The sequence below is a fragment of the Parasteatoda tepidariorum genome, chromosome 5 (assembly GCF_982258835.1).
Source record: "Parasteatoda tepidariorum strain Cologne lab strain chromosome 5, Ptep-v5.0, whole genome shotgun sequence".
NCBI lineage: Eukaryota > Metazoa > Arthropoda > Arachnida > Araneae > Theridiidae > Parasteatoda > Parasteatoda tepidariorum.
In genome coordinates, this window is record NC_141759.1 from 15,877,212 (window position 1) to 15,897,897 (window position 20,686).

Consider the following 20,686-nt stretch of genomic DNA (forward strand, 5'->3'; position numbering starts at 1 on the left):
GAAAAAACAAAGGAACAAAATGGATCAAGCATTATTGCTACAAACTATCCTTCGTGGAAGACGTTTTAATGAAACTAACCCACTATAACGAAATACTAAACAAAGACTTCTAATGATTCAATATATATCAACAAGGAATCTTACCTTGTTTCGGCTTCTTGTGGTTCCTTCACTTAGTATTCTCTTCCAAGGTCTTGGGCTGTAGATAACTAATTACACTTAGGCTGAAAAATACTTCGCACAAAACGTTTAAGAATTAAATTTAATAATTAAGCATGATAAAAAAGGGAAAGCTATATACAGATGAAAAGAGTTGTACGTTGCATGACAAATTCTAAGCTATACCACGCTCGTGGAGAAAAAGTTCGTAATTGAATGTTTCTGTATTTGTCCGCTAGGGGGGGGATCGAGGCATTCTCAACACTCCCCTCTTTGAGTTCAGTAGAGTGACTAGCTGAACTCAAAAAAAAAAAGTCACAGCATCAGGGTTCAAATCGATCAGGAACACGCACTTGCCTTCCAGCACGAGTTTGCAGAGGCGCACAATGAGGTGGAGCTTGCTTCTTTAGTTGTTCCGTCAATTTTTCTTCAGTTGTTCTGTTGACTTCAAGAGGACAAAGTTTTTTCAAAGGACGGATTATGATTCCGGATTTGGTTTGCAACTTAGCAGTTCGGGCATGTCCATCTTTACTTGGCAAAATCTTTAAAATACGCCCGAGAGGCCACTGAATTCTGCTTACATTGTCATTCCAAATTATCACAATGTCCCCAACTTGCAGAGCTTCTGAAGTTTTGGTCTTTGAAGAAGTTTCTCGAAGTTGACCAAGATATTCCGTTCTGAATCTCTTTCGAAGATTTTGACAGATTTCATTTCTGTAAGCAAGTCGCTTTTTGAATTTTTCTTGATCTAAAATATCGAAATCTGCAACACCCACTTGTCTTATTTCTTGTAGGAACATCATAGGTGTTATTGGTGATAGCTCCTCCGCATCATCGGACACATAAGTCAGGGGGCGTGAATTCATTACACTTTCACAGTCACAGAGAACTGTTACCATTTCCTCGTAATTCAATGATGTTCTACCCAGAACCTTTCTTAGGATTTTCTTCATCATGCCAATTAAACGTTCCCAAAATCCCCCATACCAAGGGGCAGACGGGGGAATGAAATTCCAGGTAATTGATGGCAGATTGGATTCAGTCTTTAGCTTTTCCCAATCAATGCTTTTTAGAAGGTTCTGTGTTCCAACGAAATTAGTTCCATTATCTGTGTAGACAACTGACGGTCTTCCCCTTCGTGAGATAAATCTTCGAAGTCCCAAAATTAAGTTTTCAGTAGAGAGGGATGATAAGAGTTCTAAGTGAACAGCCCGAAATATAGCACAAGTCACCATCAAGATCCAAGTTTTTTGACCATCTTTCAGAATGAGGGGACCAGCCAGGTCAGCACCTACAATTTCAAAGATGGCTGCATCCTTCACTCTATCTGCTGGCAAAAGACCATCTGGTACATTGGGAGGTTTAGAATGAAAACGTTTGCAGATGACACAAGATTTTATGGCATTTCTTATAGTTTTTCGACTTTTCAAGATCCAAAAATCCTCACGTAATGTGGACATCAGTAATTGAATTCCACAATGTCCTAATATCTTATGTTTCCAATAAATCAGGTTTTTAACCACAGGATAATCTGAGGGAAGAACTATTGGAAGACGGAAATTAAAATCATCTTCTCTCATAAATACCTTAGTTTTAATTCTGATCAGTCCTTCATCATCAATAATTGTTTTCAAAGAATTCAGTCTCTTATTTCCATCGATGGCAAAAGCATCCTTTTGGACACACTTCAGAATTATTTTCTCAGCATTTTTCAATTCTTTATTGTTGAGTTCTCCAGTGGTTCTGTCATTTTCTCTTTTCTTTGAATTTTCAGTGAATCGAAAAATCCATCCGGTTATTCTCAACAATTTCAAATAAGATGAGTACTTGTTGTAAAATTTTTCACTCTCCTTTACGTTAGTAGCAGTAACTATAGTCTTTCTTTTTTCTGCATTGATTGTATCGATATTTGGAAATATTTCGCTCTTCGGCCACTTTTCTTCAGGTTCTTTTAGAAAATCAGGACCATTCCACCATTCAGACTGCAGAAGAGTTTTTGCTAAGCAACCACGTGATGGTAAGTCAGCGATGTTTTTATTTCCAGGAACAAATTTCCATGAATTAGGGCAAGATAATCTTCGGATTTCTCTGACTCTATTTTCCACAAATGTACCCCATGGTACGTCAGTTCTAATCCAATATAAGGTATCCATGGAGTCGGTCCAGTAGTGAGTTTCTACATCTTCGAGTTTCAGATCCTTTTTGATGGATTCTGCTAACCTTCCTCCAATGCAACATGCCAAAAGCTCTAGACGAGGGATAGTTATGTTCTTTAACGGAGCTACTCGGGATCGAGCCTGGACTAACTGGCAGGTTACATCGCTCTCAACTTTAACTCTAAGGAAAACACAGGTGGCATAGGATTTTTTGCAAGCATCGCAGAAAACATGCAAAGATAAACTTCCTGAATGGAGTATGAACTCACTCAATCTTCGAGGTATTTTCACGTTTTGCAGTTCAAAAAGTTGATTTTTCCACTTATGAAACTCTTTAACAATATTATCAGGCAACTTACAGTCCCATGAAACTTTGATTTTCCAGCATTCTTGTAAAATTATCTTCGGAATCAAGGTTAATGGTGCAGTAAATCCAATTGGATCAAAAAGCTTGTGAGCTAATGAGAGAATACTTCTTTTCGTTACAGGTTCATCCTTAAATTCCAATCTTCTTAAATCACAAGTTAAAGTATCTTCTTCTGTATTCCATAGCAATCCTAGCACAGGTACTTCTTTTATATTCAAAGTTTCAAACGGAAATTCGTCTTTTTCTGCAATGCTAGTGGAATAGCTGTTGTTGCACCATCCTCTAAGATCAAATTTGGCTGATGCGAGTAGTTTACAAGATTCATTTCGAAAATAGTCCAGTTCTTGAGGAGAATCGACACTGGTGACGCAGTTGTCCACATACATCGAGTTCTTAAGTTTAGTGGCTAGATCTTTAAGATGCGCAGGGGCTTGTTCTAAGTGATGGTCTAGAGTTGCAGCTAAAAGAAACGGGCTACAGTTTATCCCAAAAACAACCCTGCAATGACGATAAATGATCTCTTTTCTATGATCTCCTTCTTTCCACCATATGAAACGCAAATAGTCTCTGTCCCGCTCATCTAATGATATTTGCAAAAATGCTTTCCGAATATCAGCGATGACTCCTATTTTTCCAACCCTAAAGCGATTCAAAACTGAGGGAATTAATTCAATTAAATTAGGGCCTTTTTCAATACAGTCATTAATGGAAACAGAGTTTCGAGTGTGAGCAGAGCCGTCAAAAACGGGTCTACATTTCGTAGTAGATTGTTCTTTAAATACAGCCCTATGTGGTAAATAACTAACATTCAATGTTGAAGAGGCTTCAGGTTCGCCAACTCTCTCAATAATCCCTTCAGATTCCCATTCATCAAAAACCCTTTCATAATCTTTAAGTTTGTCAATTGATTTTAAAGATCTTATCGTGTTCTTTAATCTTTTTTCTGTCAAGGATTTATTATCGGCAAGAGGTATGTGTCCATCTAACCATGGAAGGCAAACTTTATACCTCCCGTCATGATCCATCGTTACAGTTTCTTTAAAGTGTTTTAGGGCAAGATCCTGTAATTCTTCTCTAGATCGTTTTTCACAAGGATCAACAATTCCCAATGTATCTAAATCCCATAAATCTGTGATTTTTGCATCATTAACATGAAGGGATAGAACCAAAAGCGAACTATCAAATTTATCATGATTGGTTGACTTTCCCATTACAGTCCACCCTAGATTGGTCTTTACTGCCACTAATCCACAAGAGAGATGTTCTATACGATCTGTTATAAGCTTTCTTGCAACGTCGGCCCCCAATAGTAAATGTATTTCGTTCAAATTCCTTTCATGTAAACATTCCTTACTTTTTGGGGAAATATCACTTAAAAATATACCCTTTGACTCTAGATCTTTTAGCAACTCAAAATTATTAGACCTGGGAATATTCGTACAGATTTTCTTTTGATCCATGGCAACTAACTCACAACTATATTTTCTATCGATACTACTTAACTGCAAAGCGAATCGATTATGCAATTCTGTTGATTGAGATCCTCCAAAAAGTCCATGAGTAATTTCTTCTTCACCCAATTTTTCTAATCCCATTCTTTCAGCTACAAATTTACTAATGTAACTTTTTTGACTGCCTGAATCATAAATTCCCCGGATAAAGTGTTCTTTACCTTCATTGTGTATACGAACAATCAATGTTTGCAAATATACAGTTTCAGATGATGTTTGATTCGTTAGTACGTTATCTTCAGAATTAGGACTATTTTTACCTTTAATATCATGGTCAAACTTAGAAAAGCACAAGACAGTTTGATGTTTACCTTGGCATCTACTGCACACAACCTTAAAACGGCAAAAGCGTGCCGTTTTAATCCGCGTATTATAAAGCGTGCCGTTTTTTCTCCCATGGTTAGCCCGAGAGCAAGGAAATTCTAACCCATGATCTGGAAGGAAACAAATTCTAATAAAATGGATCAAGCATTGCGATAAACTAGCCTTCCTGGATGACTTTTTGATGAAACTAACCCACATTCACGTTGCAGGGATAGGAAACCCTCGTAATATTCTCCCATGGTTAGCCCGAGAGCAAGGAAATTCTAACCCATGATCTGGAAGGAAATAAATTCTAATAAAATGGATCAAGCATTGCGATAAACTAGCCTTCCTGGATGACTTTTTGATGAAACTAACCCACATTCACGTTGCAGGGATAGGAAACCCTCGTAATATTCTCCCATGGTTAGCCCGAGAGCAAGGAAATTCTAACCCATGATCTGGAAGGAAATAAATTCTAATAAAATGGATCAAGCATTGCGATAAACTAGCCTTCCTGGAAGACTTTTTAATGAAACTAACCCACATTCACGTTGCAGGGATAGGAAACCCACATAATATCCTTCCACGGTAAGCCAGAGGGCAAGGAATTTCTAACCCACGATCCGTTTACCACTGAGATAATTTTATGGCAGCACTGTGATCGAGAGGGCAGGGATCAGAATTCCTATCGACCAGCCACAGCTGAGATTGGCCAGTGATTTCGGCGGCACTCGAGAAGTTTATGCAAGGGAAGATCGAATTTATATCAACATATACTTATAATCATTTTAGTTTTCGTACTTTACCTGGGTGCTGCACTTGCAGGGTTGCCCTGCGATCTGCCGCCCGCCCAGTCCTGGCAGGCTCGAAAAATTTTATTTCATCAAAAATTAATATTATATACAGCAAACATAGCAAATAGCCATCAGCAACTGCTGTGGTTAGAAAAAAGACATTTACAGATGTAGAGATGAATTCTTATTTTACAGGTGATCAAATTTTTACAGATGTAAAGGTGAGTTCCAAAATTTGCAATTTACTAGATAATTAAAAGTTATAAAAATCTGACAGATGGAAAGACGATCCCTGGGAATCACAATCAGATAGTGGACATGAAAAATTTTCACTTACAGTTTATATGTTAAATTCTAATATAGTTTTCTAAGTTCCATGAAAGCGATTAATTTAAATCTTATAGTTATAGTTAAAGTTTTGTTCCTTCGAGAAGATGCACCTTGTAAGCCAGTGAAACCCCACACTAAGTTACGCTTGTTTTAATTCCTTTTTCCAATTATGTTATATCCTATATGAAAAAATAGTTAGATCTCTTGAATCGTTACGGTCCTTCTGGTATATTTCTCTCGAATTGTACTTTTATAATTTCTTTTATCCCTTCTTGAATTTTCTTTTGTTGCCAGTTCTACAAATTTTCGTAGTTAAGATTTTTTGGAATGTATAGGTGTCTTTTATAGCTGAAAACAGGGCATTCCAAAAGCATATGCTCGAGATCGTCATGCTTATTGCAGGTTTCACAGTTTGAGGATTTATTGTTAAATTTTTCTTGGTAGTTTCCTTGTGTGCCATGATTAGTCAGAAACTGGTTTAGGTAAAAATTGCAATATTGTACATTGTGTTCGGCTCTGGGAATCAATTTATGTGTATGTCAGCTCTGTGTTGTTGGTTCATCCCATCTACCTGCCATATCTCTATGTTCTTGTTTCGATGTTCTAATCTGATTAATTCTTTTGATGGTATATTAAAAATATCGATCTTCGGTTTCTGGTATGTTGATTTTGCAAGCTTGTCGGCCTCCTCATTTCCTCGATTTCCTGCATCAGCTTTGATTCAAAACAAATTTATATTGGGTCTGTAGTTGTCTTTAATCATACTGATCATATAGTCGGAGTCTATTGGTCTGTTTAAAGCTTGTAATCCTGAGAATGAATCCGAATATATTTTAATTGTTACATATAGTCCATTGGCGTTGGTCCAGAAGATAGCTTGTAATATGGCCCATAGTTCTGCTTTATATACTGTGGAGTTATTGCATAATCTGTATGTGTATTCGTCCATGGGGTGGCCGTCTACAAAAACGACGAACGCACAACCCACTCTGAACTCATTCTCGTATATTAATCGTGATCCGTCGGTAAATATTTCTATTCCCTTGTCTGTAGGTGAATCAAGTTTGTATGGGATTTCGATATATTCCGCCGGATGTTTTGTCGGTATCTCGACTTGGTTATTTATTTTCATTTCATGCAAATATTCGTTGGAGATCTGTGCTTCTGTTTTTATAATAAGGTCTAAAGGTATGGTACCTGCCAAAATCTGTAGGGCGGCTGTTAATGTTGTTCTGTATACCTTCGTCAGGCTTAATAATAAAATTCTTTCAATTTTTTTTATCTTGATCAGCCTCATGACGTGCTCATTGAACCACTTCTCCGCACCGTATGTTATGATTTTTTGAGTGCACTGTAAATAGATATATTTTCTAATTTTCGGGCTAAGATCCCATCCTGTTCCCGACAGCCTGTTTATCTTGTTCTGAAATTTTGAGATTTTGCTATATATGTTCTCAAGGCGTGGGAGCCACGAAAGTTAATTGCTCAAGCAGAAGCCAAGATATACTATTGTGTAATGAACCTTAATATTTTGCCTGTTGAGTTTTATCGTGGGTTTCCTCGCAATTTGCTTATTTTGGGGAAAATAATCGCTTGTGATCTTCCCGTAATGAATTTGAGACCATATTTATCTGCCCATTCTTGGTATTGGCTCGGGATCTCCGTCATGAGAGAGCCCAGTCTATCCAGTATTGTGCCTGTAATTGTTACCAAGAAATCATCCTCAAAGCCAGCGCTGATTCCTTCCTAAGTCTATCCTTTTCAAGGTTCTCGTTAGCGATTATTAGCCGCAGGATCGGTCCCAGACTCGAACCCAGTGGCACTCCCTTTGTGATTTCATTCGCCACTAGCAAATGTTTGGACTGGTAAACTATGACTCTGTCTGTTAGAAAGCTTTTAATGATCTTGGCTAATGTAAAGGAGCAATTTATTCTTACTAATTGAGCAATTATACCACTCCAAGTCACGCTATCGAAGGCTCCTTTTATGTCTTAGTGATAACCCCAATGTGTAGTGTTTTCTCTTGTAGGCTTGATCTATTATATCCAGCAAAGCTTTTACAGCTGATGTGGTCGATCTTTTCGTCCAAAAGCCGTAATGATCTGTATGGATTATGTTATTCGACTCCAAGAAGAAAAATAATTGATTTGTCAGTAGCTTGTCTAGAATCTTTCCCCATGTTGAGAGTAGAGAAACTGGGCGGTATCCATCCGGTGAGTGCGGATCGATTCCCGGCTTTGGTATTAAAATTATCCTAGCCTTCTTCCAAACAGTGGGGAAGAAGCTCAGTTCCATGCATTTGTTCATTACGTTTCTAAACCAGGTCGGTTGCAGCGCCCAAATCGCCTTGAAAATCTCGGATGGGGCGCCATCGAGTCCAGGTACCTTATTGTTTTTGATATTGTTAATTGTCGATGCTATTTCTGTACTTGTGAAAGGTTGTTCCAAATTTTTATTTGTTATTTCAGGTGGTGAATGGTCTATAATTCTGGAAAAATGGTAGTTTAAAATTTCACCAATCGTTTCATAGATGTCTCCGCTATAGCTCCCGTCATTTCTTTTTTTAGGTTTCAGCAAACCTCCTCCTAGGAATTTTTCCTTTGCTATTAAATATTCTGATTCGAAGCATTCTTGATTCGTGATGTTGGTCAGATGATCTCTCAGTGCCTGTTTTTTCTGTTTTCTTATTTTATTAGTATTGACTTATCTCTCTCTTTTGTATTCCATCTTCTTAATCTGTCTTGCTGTCTGCTCTATTTCTTTTTGATATTTTCTACGCTTTGACCTTAAACGCTTTCTATGTATTGCAAGTTCCAGTTTCCACCATTTAGGACTCTTAGGGTATGATTTTCTTTTCCTCTTTTTCGAGGTCAAGCGAATTTCTCTTTTCTGATCAGTGGTTGTCTGTATACAGTTATTCAGTTGTTCTGTTGTTTGAATATGTCCGATTTTCTGCCCCGTGTTCCAGATTAGCTCCTTGATTTTTATAATAAATTCGAACAGGTTTATATCTGTATATATTATCTTCCCTGTCCTTCGTCCTTCCTGTTGCTGTGGTTATTTCCATGAGTAAAAGTCTGCGGTCACTCAAAGTAAAGTAGTACATAACGGAAGTGAATTGTATATTAATTTAAACGGACCTTTATTCACCAGCAAACCTTATCGAAGTTGTTTATTCTGTCGTTAATGGCATTATGAGCAGTCAAATGTTAATATGATGTTACTTATATGTTAATATGATGTTGCTTATACCGAAACTATTAAGTTAAAGTAATTAAATCTCTCAGAGAGTGTTATAAATAGCTTTCCAATTGTTCTGATTTTTCATTACCATTATGTCGAAATGAGAGGAAGAGTTTATTGTGAGTTTATGATAAGCCACGTAGTAAATATAATTATTTATCTTATAAAAAATTTTCTCTATCTTAAACAACCGGCATATTTTTTTTTTAAAATTTCCGCAAAATTTTCCAATGCAAATAATAGTCACAGTCTCATAATTGATAATATTTAGTTATATCGTGAATTAGAAGAAAAGAAAATTTAAATATTTATTAGGTAAATGAAAGGCTAATGAAAAGCTGCTAATTTAATAGGCAAGTGCGGTAAGACAGATACCTCGCTGAATACATTTGCCTTTAAGCATTTTGCTTTCTCTTTTAACCTCTGGCACTCCGATGTGCCCACGGAGGCACCATCAACAGTCACCGCTTTAAAATTAAGAAATATTATAGCATAATAACTACTAACCACATTATTTAATTAGTTTTGAATTTGAACAATATTACTATAGTGTGCATTTTAAATGCTAGAGTGCTGATATTAGATCAAATAGCATTTAAAAGTACTCCGAGAGTACAAAGGGTAGTAAACTAGAAAAATACTATAAAGGTTGCTTATATAATCGTTTAATTATATATCTTTGCTTATAAATCTTTTAATTAAATTTCGAGTTTTAATAATTTACACTTTTTGCATATTTAGTCTTCCGTGGAAATCCCGTTACGGCCCAAATATTAGAAGAAGAAAAATTAAAATATACCAGTCTCGAAATTAAATATATTTTAATACAATTATATATATATATTCGTTGTAAGCCTTTTATTAATCTTTTTATGTTAGTTTCTTCGCTATAAAACAGCTCCTACTTTTATTACTAATTAATTATACAAATCGAAATGCTTTCTCACGCTTTTAATAGCTACATCCTGTTTCTAATTCTATTTTTGGCCCTATTCTATTAATGCATAAATTTAAATAAAGTTCTTATTTCCCTTTTAAGCCGTGGGAATCACTCGAGCAAGCTCATTAACCAATAGTAATTTCTAAGATTTCCCTAAATAGAGACATTTTGGGACTTTTGCAAGATTTTCCCTACCAGAAAGACTGATCCTGAATGGAGTTAACATCACTTTTTGCTGGTCTTCCATAAGAACGTGATCTAAATAAAATACATCTGATTCCATTAAAATCATGTGTCTGTTTCCCTGCTTGGTCCGACTGCATCATTTTACAAGCCGAGCAGGATTATATAAACTGATGAAACGGGCTGCTTCTTCAAAACATAAACAAAAAAAAAATTAACTGAAAGAACACACTTCTACTATGTTGGAAGATTTAGGCCTATTAACGAACGGATCGGAATTGGACTTCACAGCGAAATGTTATAACTTCAAACTAGAAGAGAATGCTGAGCAGTTTATTGCCAATGCTGCGAAATTAATTGGATTTGGATGAACCTTGACCATGGCTGGCGACACTTTCCCCTTCTACCCAGAAATCGAAATCATAATCTGCCACAATTTCTAGTTTCACTTTCGGCTTTAATCTGTGACTCATCTTAACGAAGAAAATTGGTTTATTCCCCCTTTAACTAATTGTCGTGTTTACTCTTGGAATGGAGCGACTATGGAGAAAACATTAAGAAAAAAAAAAGATGTTTCGTTTGCTTCACCTTTTCGAGAATTCCATACCTCTAAAGACCTGTTCCATATTTTTGATTTCATGCCGATTTCAAAGTGACAGCGATTCTACATTTCCAGAAGTTCATCTTGGTGGCACTTAATGTTGGGCAAAGCGAGCTGTGTTCACAGAGTGTGAACTTTAGTGGATCGTGCTTATTGGTGAAATCTTGTGAACAAAAATGGATGAGTGCTATTGAAGGCTTCTTTGGGGGGATTAATATTTTACACATTTTATATCAATTATACTTATTTGACAAATCGTGCTCTGATATTTTTTAATGGTATTCTCCAGGTGAAATTTTTAAACGTGAATGCATTCTAATCATTCACGCTCATATCTCGAAATTTGAATTAATAAATTTATGGCTATTGATATTTATATTTTGATAATATTTCCATTTATTGATATTATTATTCAATGGTTTACCATATTATTTGTATAAATTAAATAATATTAAAATTTAGTGTTACCATCATATATTTTTTTCTCACTTTTGATTCAGTATGATTATAATTTTAGAATCACTCTTTTTATTGCATTATATATCACAGTGCATATTATATTAATTGTAGAAGTGAAATTTTTATTTTATTATGCGCAAAATATGTGCTATTCATATATTTAATTTTTTTTCCTTCTAAATGTTATATTTAATTATTGAAATTTGATAATTTGAATGCCCTTACGGAGTGGCAAAAACTACAATTTTAACATGGATGAAAACGCTAAAAGCAATACAGAAAATTCTGTAAATGAATTGAATGATAATTTACAAAAATTAAGTATGGATCAAAATGTACAGGATAAACCAGACATACAAATCTTTGAGCCTGACATTGGTGTTCTATTCACATCCTGGCTCAAACATTTCGAAAAACAGACTTTAGATGCTAAATTAAATGACGAATGGAAAGTTAGAAATTTTCAAAAATTCATTAAAGGTTCAGCTTTGAAATTGTATATTAATAACTGCCTTAATTGTAATTCATATCAGGAAATTGTTGAAATTTTTCAAGAACATTATTTTTTACCTCCCCTTGGCTTAAACGATTTTCAAAATGTAAAATTTTCTGGCCAAGCTAAAGACCTAAATTCATATTTTACTGAGAAGGTAGAGTCAGGTAGAAAAATAAATTTAAGTAATGATCATATAATTGAGGGTCTATCTATAGGTTTGCCTCCCCAAATTAAAACACTTTTGGTTTTAAAAGAACCCAAAACCCAATTGAATGGCTCACAATTGTTTCCAAAATAATACATGATGTACCTACGGTCTTACCCCAAACTGAAACAAAACAAAAATTACCAGAATCCAAATTTAATGGGTATATGCCACAATATCAAGGCTGGATACCAAGGCGGCCATTCTTTAACAACTCAGGCAATCCAAATTATAATCCTCGACAAAATCAAAATTTTTCCCTGCCAAGTCTACGTTATAACCAACAATCCCAAGTTAGACATAGAATTCAAAATGAAAAGTTTCATAAAAATAAACAACAAACTAGTCATTTCGCCCAGGCTTCCCAGGAGTTGCTTCCTAAGCCATGTAAATACTGTGATAAGCGGGGTATAACCAATGCTTATCATTGGGGCCAAAATTGTATGAACAAACCTAATTCTTTTGTGGCTGAGAATCAAACTCAGCCTAAACAAGAAAGTGACCAACAACAAAATTGTCAATTAATAGTAACTGGATATGTACAAAATAAAGATGAAAACTATAAAAGTGACAAATAAAACTATCCTGTTAAACATTGATGCAGATAGTACTTTAAATATTATTCCAACTAAGCTTTTTGAAAAACTTAATGTCCAAAAAGAAAGAAAAACTTTATTAATGTAAAGCAAACAAAAGGTATTTTGCAACTTAACCAAACTTGTACTTTAAATTTAAAAATTGGAAATATAGCTAGGTCAGTGGAATTTTATATTTTAAATACTTATCTACCTTATGCCATATTGGGTTTAAAGGAATGTAATGGGTTTAGATTTGTGATAGATTGTGTTAAACGAGTTGTAATGCAAAATCAGAGAAAACTGATCACTTTTTCGGATTATAAAAACAACTTGTCTTTACACATTTTTCCTGAAAACCAGGTTAATGATTGCAATAAAAATACTAATAAAGAAAATAAAGCTAAGAATAAAAATAAAGAAAGTAGAAATAAAGGAAAGAATGTTAAATCAAATAATAAACAAAATGAAATTGTTATGGAAAATAAAATTTTGGACATGAAAATAAACAAAAATGTAAACAAAGATAATTTAAAGAAAAATAAAACAAAAAGTAGACTTTAAACTAAAGATTTAATTAGCAAAACTGGAAATAATCTTGAGTTTTCAAATGTTCTTGAGACTAAATGTGATAATGGTGCGCAACATTGTCAATACCATGTTGATGGTATTATGCAAATTCAAGATGATGAAAAAAATTCCCAACTTCAGGAAAATTTTAGACAATTTTCCAGATATTTTTGCTAAAAATAAATATGATATGGAGACAACAAGAATTGAACCCCAAAAGGTAAGAGTAACATCAGACTTACCAGTGTCAAATTTTTTTTTACATTTTATTTTCATAATGTACAATTTCTGAATACAAATTTCAAATTGAAATTTTTTTGAAAAAAAGTGTCAATTTGTCTTTTCATATCTCATATCACTTATATTTTCTTGTTTTTTAATATTCGCATTATTAGAAAATTTTTATAGATTTTCTTATCTAAGTGAAAAGTTTGCTTAAATTGTGTTTGTAGGAGAAATAACTTTATTTATTGTGATTTTCAAGGGACTGAAAAAAATTGAATCACAGAAACTATTGAAAATGAAGATCTAACACTTCAAATTGATGGTAGTGCTACTTCAAAAAAAAATAAATAAATAAATTTTCTTCCAAAAACACTTTAAAAAAAAAATTTATTGTGTACTAATGTGTATTTTTTATAATTCATGTTACTTTATAACTTGTTAAAATTGCAATTTAATTCTTTTTATTTTAATCGTGTCATCATAGAGAAAGTTTTGCAAAGGGATAATTTTTAAAATTTTTAGATATTAGTTAAAATTTTTCGGCGAGGGGGGATGTAACATAAAAAGCTTCTATTAATCTTTTTATGTTAGTTTCTTCGCTATAAAACAACTCCTACTTTTATTACTAATTAACTATTCAAATCGAATTGCTTTCTCACACTTTTAATAGCTACATCCTGTTTCTAATTCTCTTTTTGGCCCAACTATGCATAAATTTAAATAAAGATCTTTTTTCCCTTTTAAGCTGTGGGATTCACTCGAGCAAGCTCATTAACCAATAGTAATTTCTAAGATTTCCCTAAATAGAGACATTTTGGGATTTTTGCAAGATTTTCCCTACCAGAAAGACTGATCCTGAATGGAGTTTACATCACTTTTTGCTGGTCTTCCATAAGAACATGATCTAAATAAAATACATCTGATTTCATTAAAATCCTGTGTCTGTTTCCCTGCTCGATCCGACTGCATAATTTTACATATATATATATATATATATATATATATATATATATATATATATATATATATATATATATATATATATATATATTATAACATCGTTCATATAATTTTAACATCGTTCAATAATCTTCAAATGGGTTTTATGTTAATCAATTATCAGCATTACTGTAACGTTAAGATCCTTATAAATTAAGAAGGAGAAATCCAAACAAAAGCGTACTACGATAAGGTCATTAACAACTAAGTTATTAACCAAAATCGAAAACATTTATCGAGACGATAAGGTTACAATAGATGAATTGGATGAGTTAATGTCTGAATTAATATTAAAACAAGAACAATTGAAAGAAATTGATCTCGAAATTCAGCAGGGTATTACGGATGTAAATGAAATCGATACAGAAATTATAAAGTGTGATGAATATTTGACAAATATTGTACGAAGTAAAAGCAGATTAAACAGAAAAATAGAAAAACTGTCGGTAGTGTCTCCTGAGTTAAATTCGAACATTTCTGAACCGAAGATAAACACTAATATAAGAATAAATGAAACTTCTTCTGTGAAACTGCCTCTTTTAACTATAGAGAAATTTTCTGGCGATCCTGCAGACTGGCAAAGATTTTACGATCAGTTCGAATCTGCCATAGATAAAAACACTGGTTTGTCGAATGTTGAAAAGTTTAATTACTTGAAAACCTATTTAGTGGGATCGGCTTCAGATGCTATTAAAGGATTCAGTTTAACAAATAATAATTATGTATCAGCAATTGAAACATTAAAAGAACGCTTTGGCAAGAAAACGTTGATAATTAACTCTCATTTGAATAAATTATTGAGTTTATCCCCAGTAGAAAAATCAACAGATATTTTTTCATTAAGAAAACTTTTTGATTCTTGTCAAACTGAAATAAGGAATTTAGAATCTTTGGGAATTAATCAGGAAAATTACGGGGCTTTACTCTGTCCTATACTTATTAAATTACTTCCCTCAGATATAGTGTTAGAAATAACTAAAAAATATAGCAATGATGATGAGTGGAAAATATCAGAGATCCTCGATATTTTAAAAACAGAAGTAATTAGCCGAGAAAAAGCCACGGCCTTGAGTTCGTCTATAACACGAGTTTCAGAATGTTCCCCCTTCCCCTCCTCAAAGCGTAGCAGTGGAGGCGAGAATTCGAATAAACAAAATAAGAATCGCACATCAACGGCGTCAGGTTTATTGAATGAATCGAGTAATAGGAAAAATAAATGTATTTCTTGCGGTAACGATAGACATAATTTATGGGATTGTGATGAATTTAAAATGAAAGAAATGAATGAGAAAAGGGATATTTTAAAGAGAAGCGGTTGTTGCTTTATTTGTTTTCGCTTTGGCCATACGGCTAAAAAATGCAGGAGTTTTGTAAAATGCGATATTTGTTTTAGACGTCATTATACATTTATGTGTCCGGAAAAGAAAACAGATAGTAAAGTGGAAAGTACGATTTTGTCGAATGAAACTTGTAATCCGGAAGTATTAATGCAAACGTTAACAATTCGCTTAATAAACGGAAAAAAAGAAATAATTATACGCGGATTGATAGACACGGGGTCCCAAAAGTCGTATCTTTTAACCCTTTCGAGCCGACTGTCACATATATGTGACAGCAAGAAACGCGCTCACTTCCCGGCCGACACACCCGCGTGTCAGAGAGTTTTCTCGTTCACCCCCGACCGTCACTTATTTGTGCCAGCGTTTCGGAACGTTTTAAAAAATGAAATTTCTTCCAAAAGATGGCATTGTATGTCCATATGGTTTCAGATACATGTAGATTTGACCTTCTACTCAAGATGAAAGTACATTCACGTGGTTTTTAGGGGAAGGAGTGGAGGGGGGGAATGTTTTATGAGGGCTCTTTAAATTAGCACGTGATATTTATTTACAGTAAGTAAGGGAGTTTTTTTTTATCTCTCGCTACTTTCGATTTTCGGATTAGTTTTTAGTGGATAATTAGATCTTGTAGGCTTGAATTTTTTTTCTTTTTACCGTTAGAATGTCGAAGCGTCGAAAATTTTTAACTGAGCTGGAAATAGAGGAAATTATGCAAAATATTTAAGCTTATTAATATTTATATTACATTTAAACAAGAAATAACTTAAGTAAATAAAGTATCCATAGAAATATATATAAAGCGTATGTCACTTAAATACTCTACGGAACAATATTAAACAACGCGCTGATATTTCGGTAATTTCATGGAATTAGGCTTAACATCAAAAAACCCTCCGGCCCTGGGGAGACACACGCTAGAGAAACTGCCGGCCTCAGCGGTAAGCGCGCTTTCGCGCTTTGCGTCGCGAAAGGGTTAAAAGAAATAATAAATAAAATAGGTTACAAACCAATAGGGCAAGAAAACTTAAATCATAGTCTTTTTGGTGGATTACAAAGAACTAATCAGCATAATAAATACAGAATTTTTTTGAGCGATTTAAATCGGGATTATTTTTGTAACTTTGAAGTTTATGATCAGGAAAAAATTTGTACAGAAATTCCTAAAATAAGAGACGACTCGTGGATGAAAGAAGCGAATAAGTTAGGAATTAAATTTTGCGATTATAAAAACATAGGAGGGGTGAATTCGGAAACTAAAGAAATTGATTTACTTATCGGAGCCGACGTTTGCGGTAAACTTTTCACAGGTATTATTAAATCGGTTTCAGAAAATTTAGTTGCTTTCGAAACGCGATTAGGTTGGACACTTATGGGTAAAACTCGTGATCCTGAAAACGGTAACAGTACCAACACAGTTTTGTCCCTTCATGTGGCTCAGGCTAAAATTTCGGATCTCTGGAAACTAGATACGTTAGGAATATTAGACCCAGGTGAAAAAGAATCAAGAGAAGAAATTTCAAAAGCTACCGAAGGTTATTTTAATCGCAACATAAAGGTACTTGAAGATGGGAGATATGAAGTGAGCCTTCCATGGATCTTAAATCACCCTACTTTGCCTCATTATAGAAGTGTTGCTGAAAGAAGATTGAAGAACTGCGTTGAGGCCTTAAAGAAATCAGAAATATTAGAAGATTATGAAGCGGTATTTAAAGAATGGCTACTAGAGGGAATTATCGAAGAGGTTTACCCAGACGATACAGCCGCCAATGAACATTTTTTGCCCTACCGAGCAGTGATAAAAGAAAATTCTACTACCAAGATCAGACCTGTTTTTGATGGATCGACAAAAATAAAAAATTTCCCCTCTATCAATAATTGTCTTGAAAAAGGACCTAATCTTGTGGAGCTCATTCCTTCAGTGATCAACAGATTTAGATTAAATAAGATTGGAGTCATTGCAGATATTCGAAAAGCTTTCTTACAAATTCAACTGAGTGAAGCTGATAGACCTTTCCTAAGATTTCTATGGTGTGAAAATGGAGACCTTTCAAAGATCAAAATTTACCAACATAGAAGAGTGGTGTTTGGCTTGACTTGCAGTCCATATTTGTTGGGAGCCACTCTACGGTACCATTTGAAGAAAGCGCCAGAATCAATGTTGGATACTGCAGTTAAATTAGAAGAATCATTTTATGCAGATAATTGCTTAACCAGTGTTGAAGATAGAGAACATTTGCACAAATTTATGACTGAATCGCAGTATATATTGAAGAGAGCTCAATTCGATCTAAGAGGGTGGGAGCATAGTATCCTAAATTCACAAGAAGTAGCCATCCCTAAAGAAGAAAGAAAAGTACCAGTTTTGGGACTGATTTGGAAATTTAGTACTGATTCATTGACTTAGGACTTAAAGGAAACACCACAGGCCTCTGAGACTTTAACCAAAAGAAAAATCCTGTCTGAAGTTCACAAAGTATTCGACCCCATTGGTTACACGTGTCCAGTAACATTAAGACCGAAGATCGTGCTTCAGGAGTGCTGGAAGCTAAAATGCACTTGGGATGCAGAATTACCATCTTCTATTAGAAAAACGTTTGAAAAATGGCAAAAACAACTAAGTCAATTGAAAGATATAACCATTCCGAGGTGTCTCTTGGACAATCCTGAAGGTTCGAGAAATTTAAGTTTACATATTTTTTGTGATGCGAGCAAGGTAGCTTATGCTACATGCATATTCCTGAGAAGCCAAAACGAAGGCACGACATCATGTCAGCTCATTAAAGCTCGATCTCGAGTAGCTCCTCTAAAACCCGTCACAATACCCAGACTTGAACTTTTATCCTGTACAATTGGAGCTAAACTGGCGCATGGAGCTAAATCAGACTTAAGACTTGAAAATATTCCAACATTTTTCTGGTCAGATTCAGTAAATGCCCTCTTTTGGATAAAAAGGAATGAAAATTGGGCCCCTTTTGTTTACAACAGAGTCCAAGAAATCAGATCTCTCAGTTTGCCAGAAGAATGGAATTATGTTCCCGGAACTCTTAATCCAGCTGATCTTCCCTCACGAGGATGTTCTGCAGAGCATCTTAAGCAATCTAAATGGTGGGAGGGGCTGAAAGATGCGGCTGAAAGATCCACCACAGCTCTGGCCAAAAGATATTGTCGATCCAGATTTGGACATTATCAACGCTGAAAGAAGAAAAACGGTAGTGACTTCAACAAATTTATTCAAAGGACAAATTCCGTTATATGATACTTTAACATCATATCGAAAAATGATAAGAGTAACTGCTTGGATTTACAGATTTTATCGAAACATCAAGAGTGCTGCGGATGAACGAAACCTCGAAAAACAGCTGACTATTGAAGAAATGAAAGACGCTGAAATGGTTATTATGAAGTACGTGCAGAGCAGATGCCTAGCAGAAGAAACCAAGCCTTGCTATACTTCATTACAAACTATAACGGATGATGAAGGCCTTATACGAGTTAGAACAAGAATAGCCACGCGGAAGGATTTGAGAACATTTAAGTATCCTATTGTTCTGCCATCTGACCATAATGTCACTCACTGCCTTATACTTGATAAACACAAAGAACTAAAACATGCCGGAACTCAAATTGTGATGTCAGTTCTAAGAGAACAATATTGGATCCTCAGATGCAGAAAAACTGTTCAACGAGTGATTAAAAAATGTGTCATTTGTAAAAGGTTCAGCGCTCGTCCTACAGAAGTCCTAAGTGGTCCTCTACCTGAAGATCGTGTACGAGAAGCATTGATTTTCGAGGTCATTGGAGTGGATTTGTGCGGACCACTCTTTTTAAAGGATGGAAGCAAGAGTTGGATCGTGCTATTCACCTGTGCGGTTTTCCGAGCCATTCATGTTGAATTAGTTACTTCACTTTCCAGGGATAGCTTTCTGTTGGCATTTAGAAGGTTTATAGCACGACGAGGAAGACCCGCAACGGTTTTCTCTGACAACGGCACAAATCTAACTCGAGCAGCTGCAGATCTGAAATCAGTAGACTTCGAAAAACTAAAAGAGTTTACTGCTTCGAGAAAGATTCACTGGAAGTTCAATCCTCCCTCTGCACCCTAGTGGGGTGGATTTTTTGAAAGAATGATTGGAATGCTAAAATCAATTTTACGAAGAGTCCTGGGAAGAGCAAACCTTCTCTATGAAGAGCTATACACAGTAATTTGTGATGTTGAAAGCATCATAAATTCCAGACCACTTACGTACATCTCAGAAGATCTAGAGGACCTGATACCATTAACACCTGCCATGTTTTTGCACGAACTTAAAGAATCTGGAGTACCAGATATTGATCTGATTGATGCCACAAGGATGAAAAAACAATTTGCCTATCGTCAAAAAATTCGAGAGGACTTAAGAAAACGTTTCCGAATTGAATATTTAGGACAACTTAAGGATTTTGCCCGTAAAAAGAAAGACTCTCAAGTTAAAGAAGGAGAAATCGTTCTCATAGGGGACGATAACAACAAACGCATCAATTGGCTTTTGGGCAAAATAGAAGCTCTTTACCCCGGCAAAGATGGAAAAACAAGAGTGGTGCGCGTAAAAACTCGGAATGGATCATACTTACGACCATGTCGAAAACTTTATAGACTTGAAGTGACTAATTGAGTTTCGTCATGACATTCGTCGTCCAAAACTCAAGGTGGGAGGATGTAACGAGCCCTCATCCCACTCATCCCAGAAAACTATCCCCAGATGGCGCCGCTGGCGCAACAGAAGTAATAACTTTTTATTTTCTCAAAAACTTAAAAAACAGAAGAAGTAATGTAACTAGAGACGCGCCATGCAGCGCTAATACCTAACTCAATGTTTTGATCACTCTATAATCATCATTTACCATTTCATGTAAATTCATCTTCATCTATTTGTAATTAAAACCAATAAAGGTTTATGAATTATCAAATTGGCGGTCTAAAGGTAAGTGGAACATTTTCCACTATTATTATTGAAAACAGGAATTCATTTAGATTGAACATTTTCAATGTGCTGGTATGATAAGTAGAAAGTTAAGCGTAAAATGTTTGACAGTCAACTTCGATCGAATTTGGTAATTGGAAGTGATATAGAGATATTGTGTTCAAGAGATGTACAACTTTGACATACTTCTTTGTAGAAGAAAAAATTTGTATACTATGTATAATTGGCACTAAAATATTTATGACAAATCCAACTTGGAAAAAGAA

The 20,686-nt window shown here is 34.9% G+C and overlaps 4 protein-coding genes across 4 annotated transcripts; 3 read left to right on the plus strand and 1 right to left on the minus strand.

Moving 5' to 3' along the window:
• Window positions 1-482: 482 nt before the first annotated feature.
• LOC147808599 (uncharacterized) lies at window positions 483-10,462 on the minus strand. The gene is made up of 4 exons (XM_087162631.1): window positions 10,363-10,462; window positions 9,242-9,333; window positions 7,685-8,290; window positions 483-4,526 (listed from the first exon to the last, which is right to left on the minus strand). The coding sequence occupies exons 1-4, from the start codon at window positions 10,460-10,462 to the stop codon at window positions 483-485; spliced, it is 4,842 nt and encodes a 1,613-aa protein (XP_087018757.1).
• Window positions 10,463-14,394: 3,932 nt separating this feature from the next.
• LOC147808600 (uncharacterized) lies at window positions 14,395-18,655 on the plus strand. Its single transcript, XM_087162632.1, has 3 exons — window positions 14,395-14,743; window positions 16,614-17,812; window positions 17,864-18,655. The coding sequence occupies exons 1-3, from the start codon at window positions 14,395-14,397 to the stop codon at window positions 18,653-18,655; spliced, it is 2,340 nt and encodes a 779-aa protein (XP_087018758.1).
• An 82-nt stretch (window positions 18,656-18,737) lies between these two features.
• Window positions 18,738-19,562, plus strand: LOC147808601 (uncharacterized). Its single transcript, XM_087162633.1, has one exon. It carries the CDS (start codon window positions 18,738-18,740, stop codon window positions 19,560-19,562), a length of 825 nt encoding a protein of 274 aa, XP_087018759.1.
• A 21-nt stretch (window positions 19,563-19,583) lies between these two features.
• Window positions 19,584-20,111, plus strand: LOC147808602 (uncharacterized). The gene has a single exon (XM_087162634.1). The coding sequence runs from the start codon at window positions 19,584-19,586 to the stop codon at window positions 20,109-20,111; it is 528 nt and encodes a 175-aa protein (XP_087018760.1).
• The last annotated feature ends 575 nt before the right edge of the window (window positions 20,112-20,686 follow it).

Excerpts from the sequence above, each read along its gene's own strand:
- LOC147808601 (XM_087162633.1), top strand. The coding sequence starts at position 18,738 with ATGATAAGAGTAACTGCTTGGATTTACAGATTTTATCGAAACATCAAG.
- LOC147808599 (XM_087162631.1), bottom strand. The coding sequence starts at position 10,462 with ATGAGTCACAGATTAAAGCCGAAAGTGAAACTAGAAATTGTGGCAGAT. Across the intron at positions 9,334-10,362 it reads TGTCGCCAGCCATGGTCAAG|CGGTGACTGTTGATGGTGCC; the intron begins GTTCATCCAAAT and ends TTAATTTTAAAG. Across the intron at positions 4,527-7,684 it reads AAAGATCGACCACATCAGCT|GTTGTGTGCAGTAGATGCCA; the intron begins GTAAAAGCTTTG and ends TGCCGTTTTAAG.
- LOC147808602 (XM_087162634.1), top strand. The coding sequence starts at position 19,584 with ATGATTGGAATGCTAAAATCAATTTTACGAAGAGTCCTGGGAAGAGCA.
- LOC147808600 (XM_087162632.1), top strand. The coding sequence starts at position 14,395 with ATGTCTGAATTAATATTAAAACAAGAACAATTGAAAGAAATTGATCTC. Across the intron at positions 14,744-16,613 it reads TGCCATAGATAAAAACACTG|AAATTCCTAAAATAAGAGAC; the intron begins GTTTGTCGAATG and ends AAATTTGTACAG. Across the intron at positions 17,813-17,863 it reads TCCCTAAAGAAGAAAGAAAA|GACTTAAAGGAAACACCACA; the intron begins GTACCAGTTTTG and ends TCATTGACTTAG.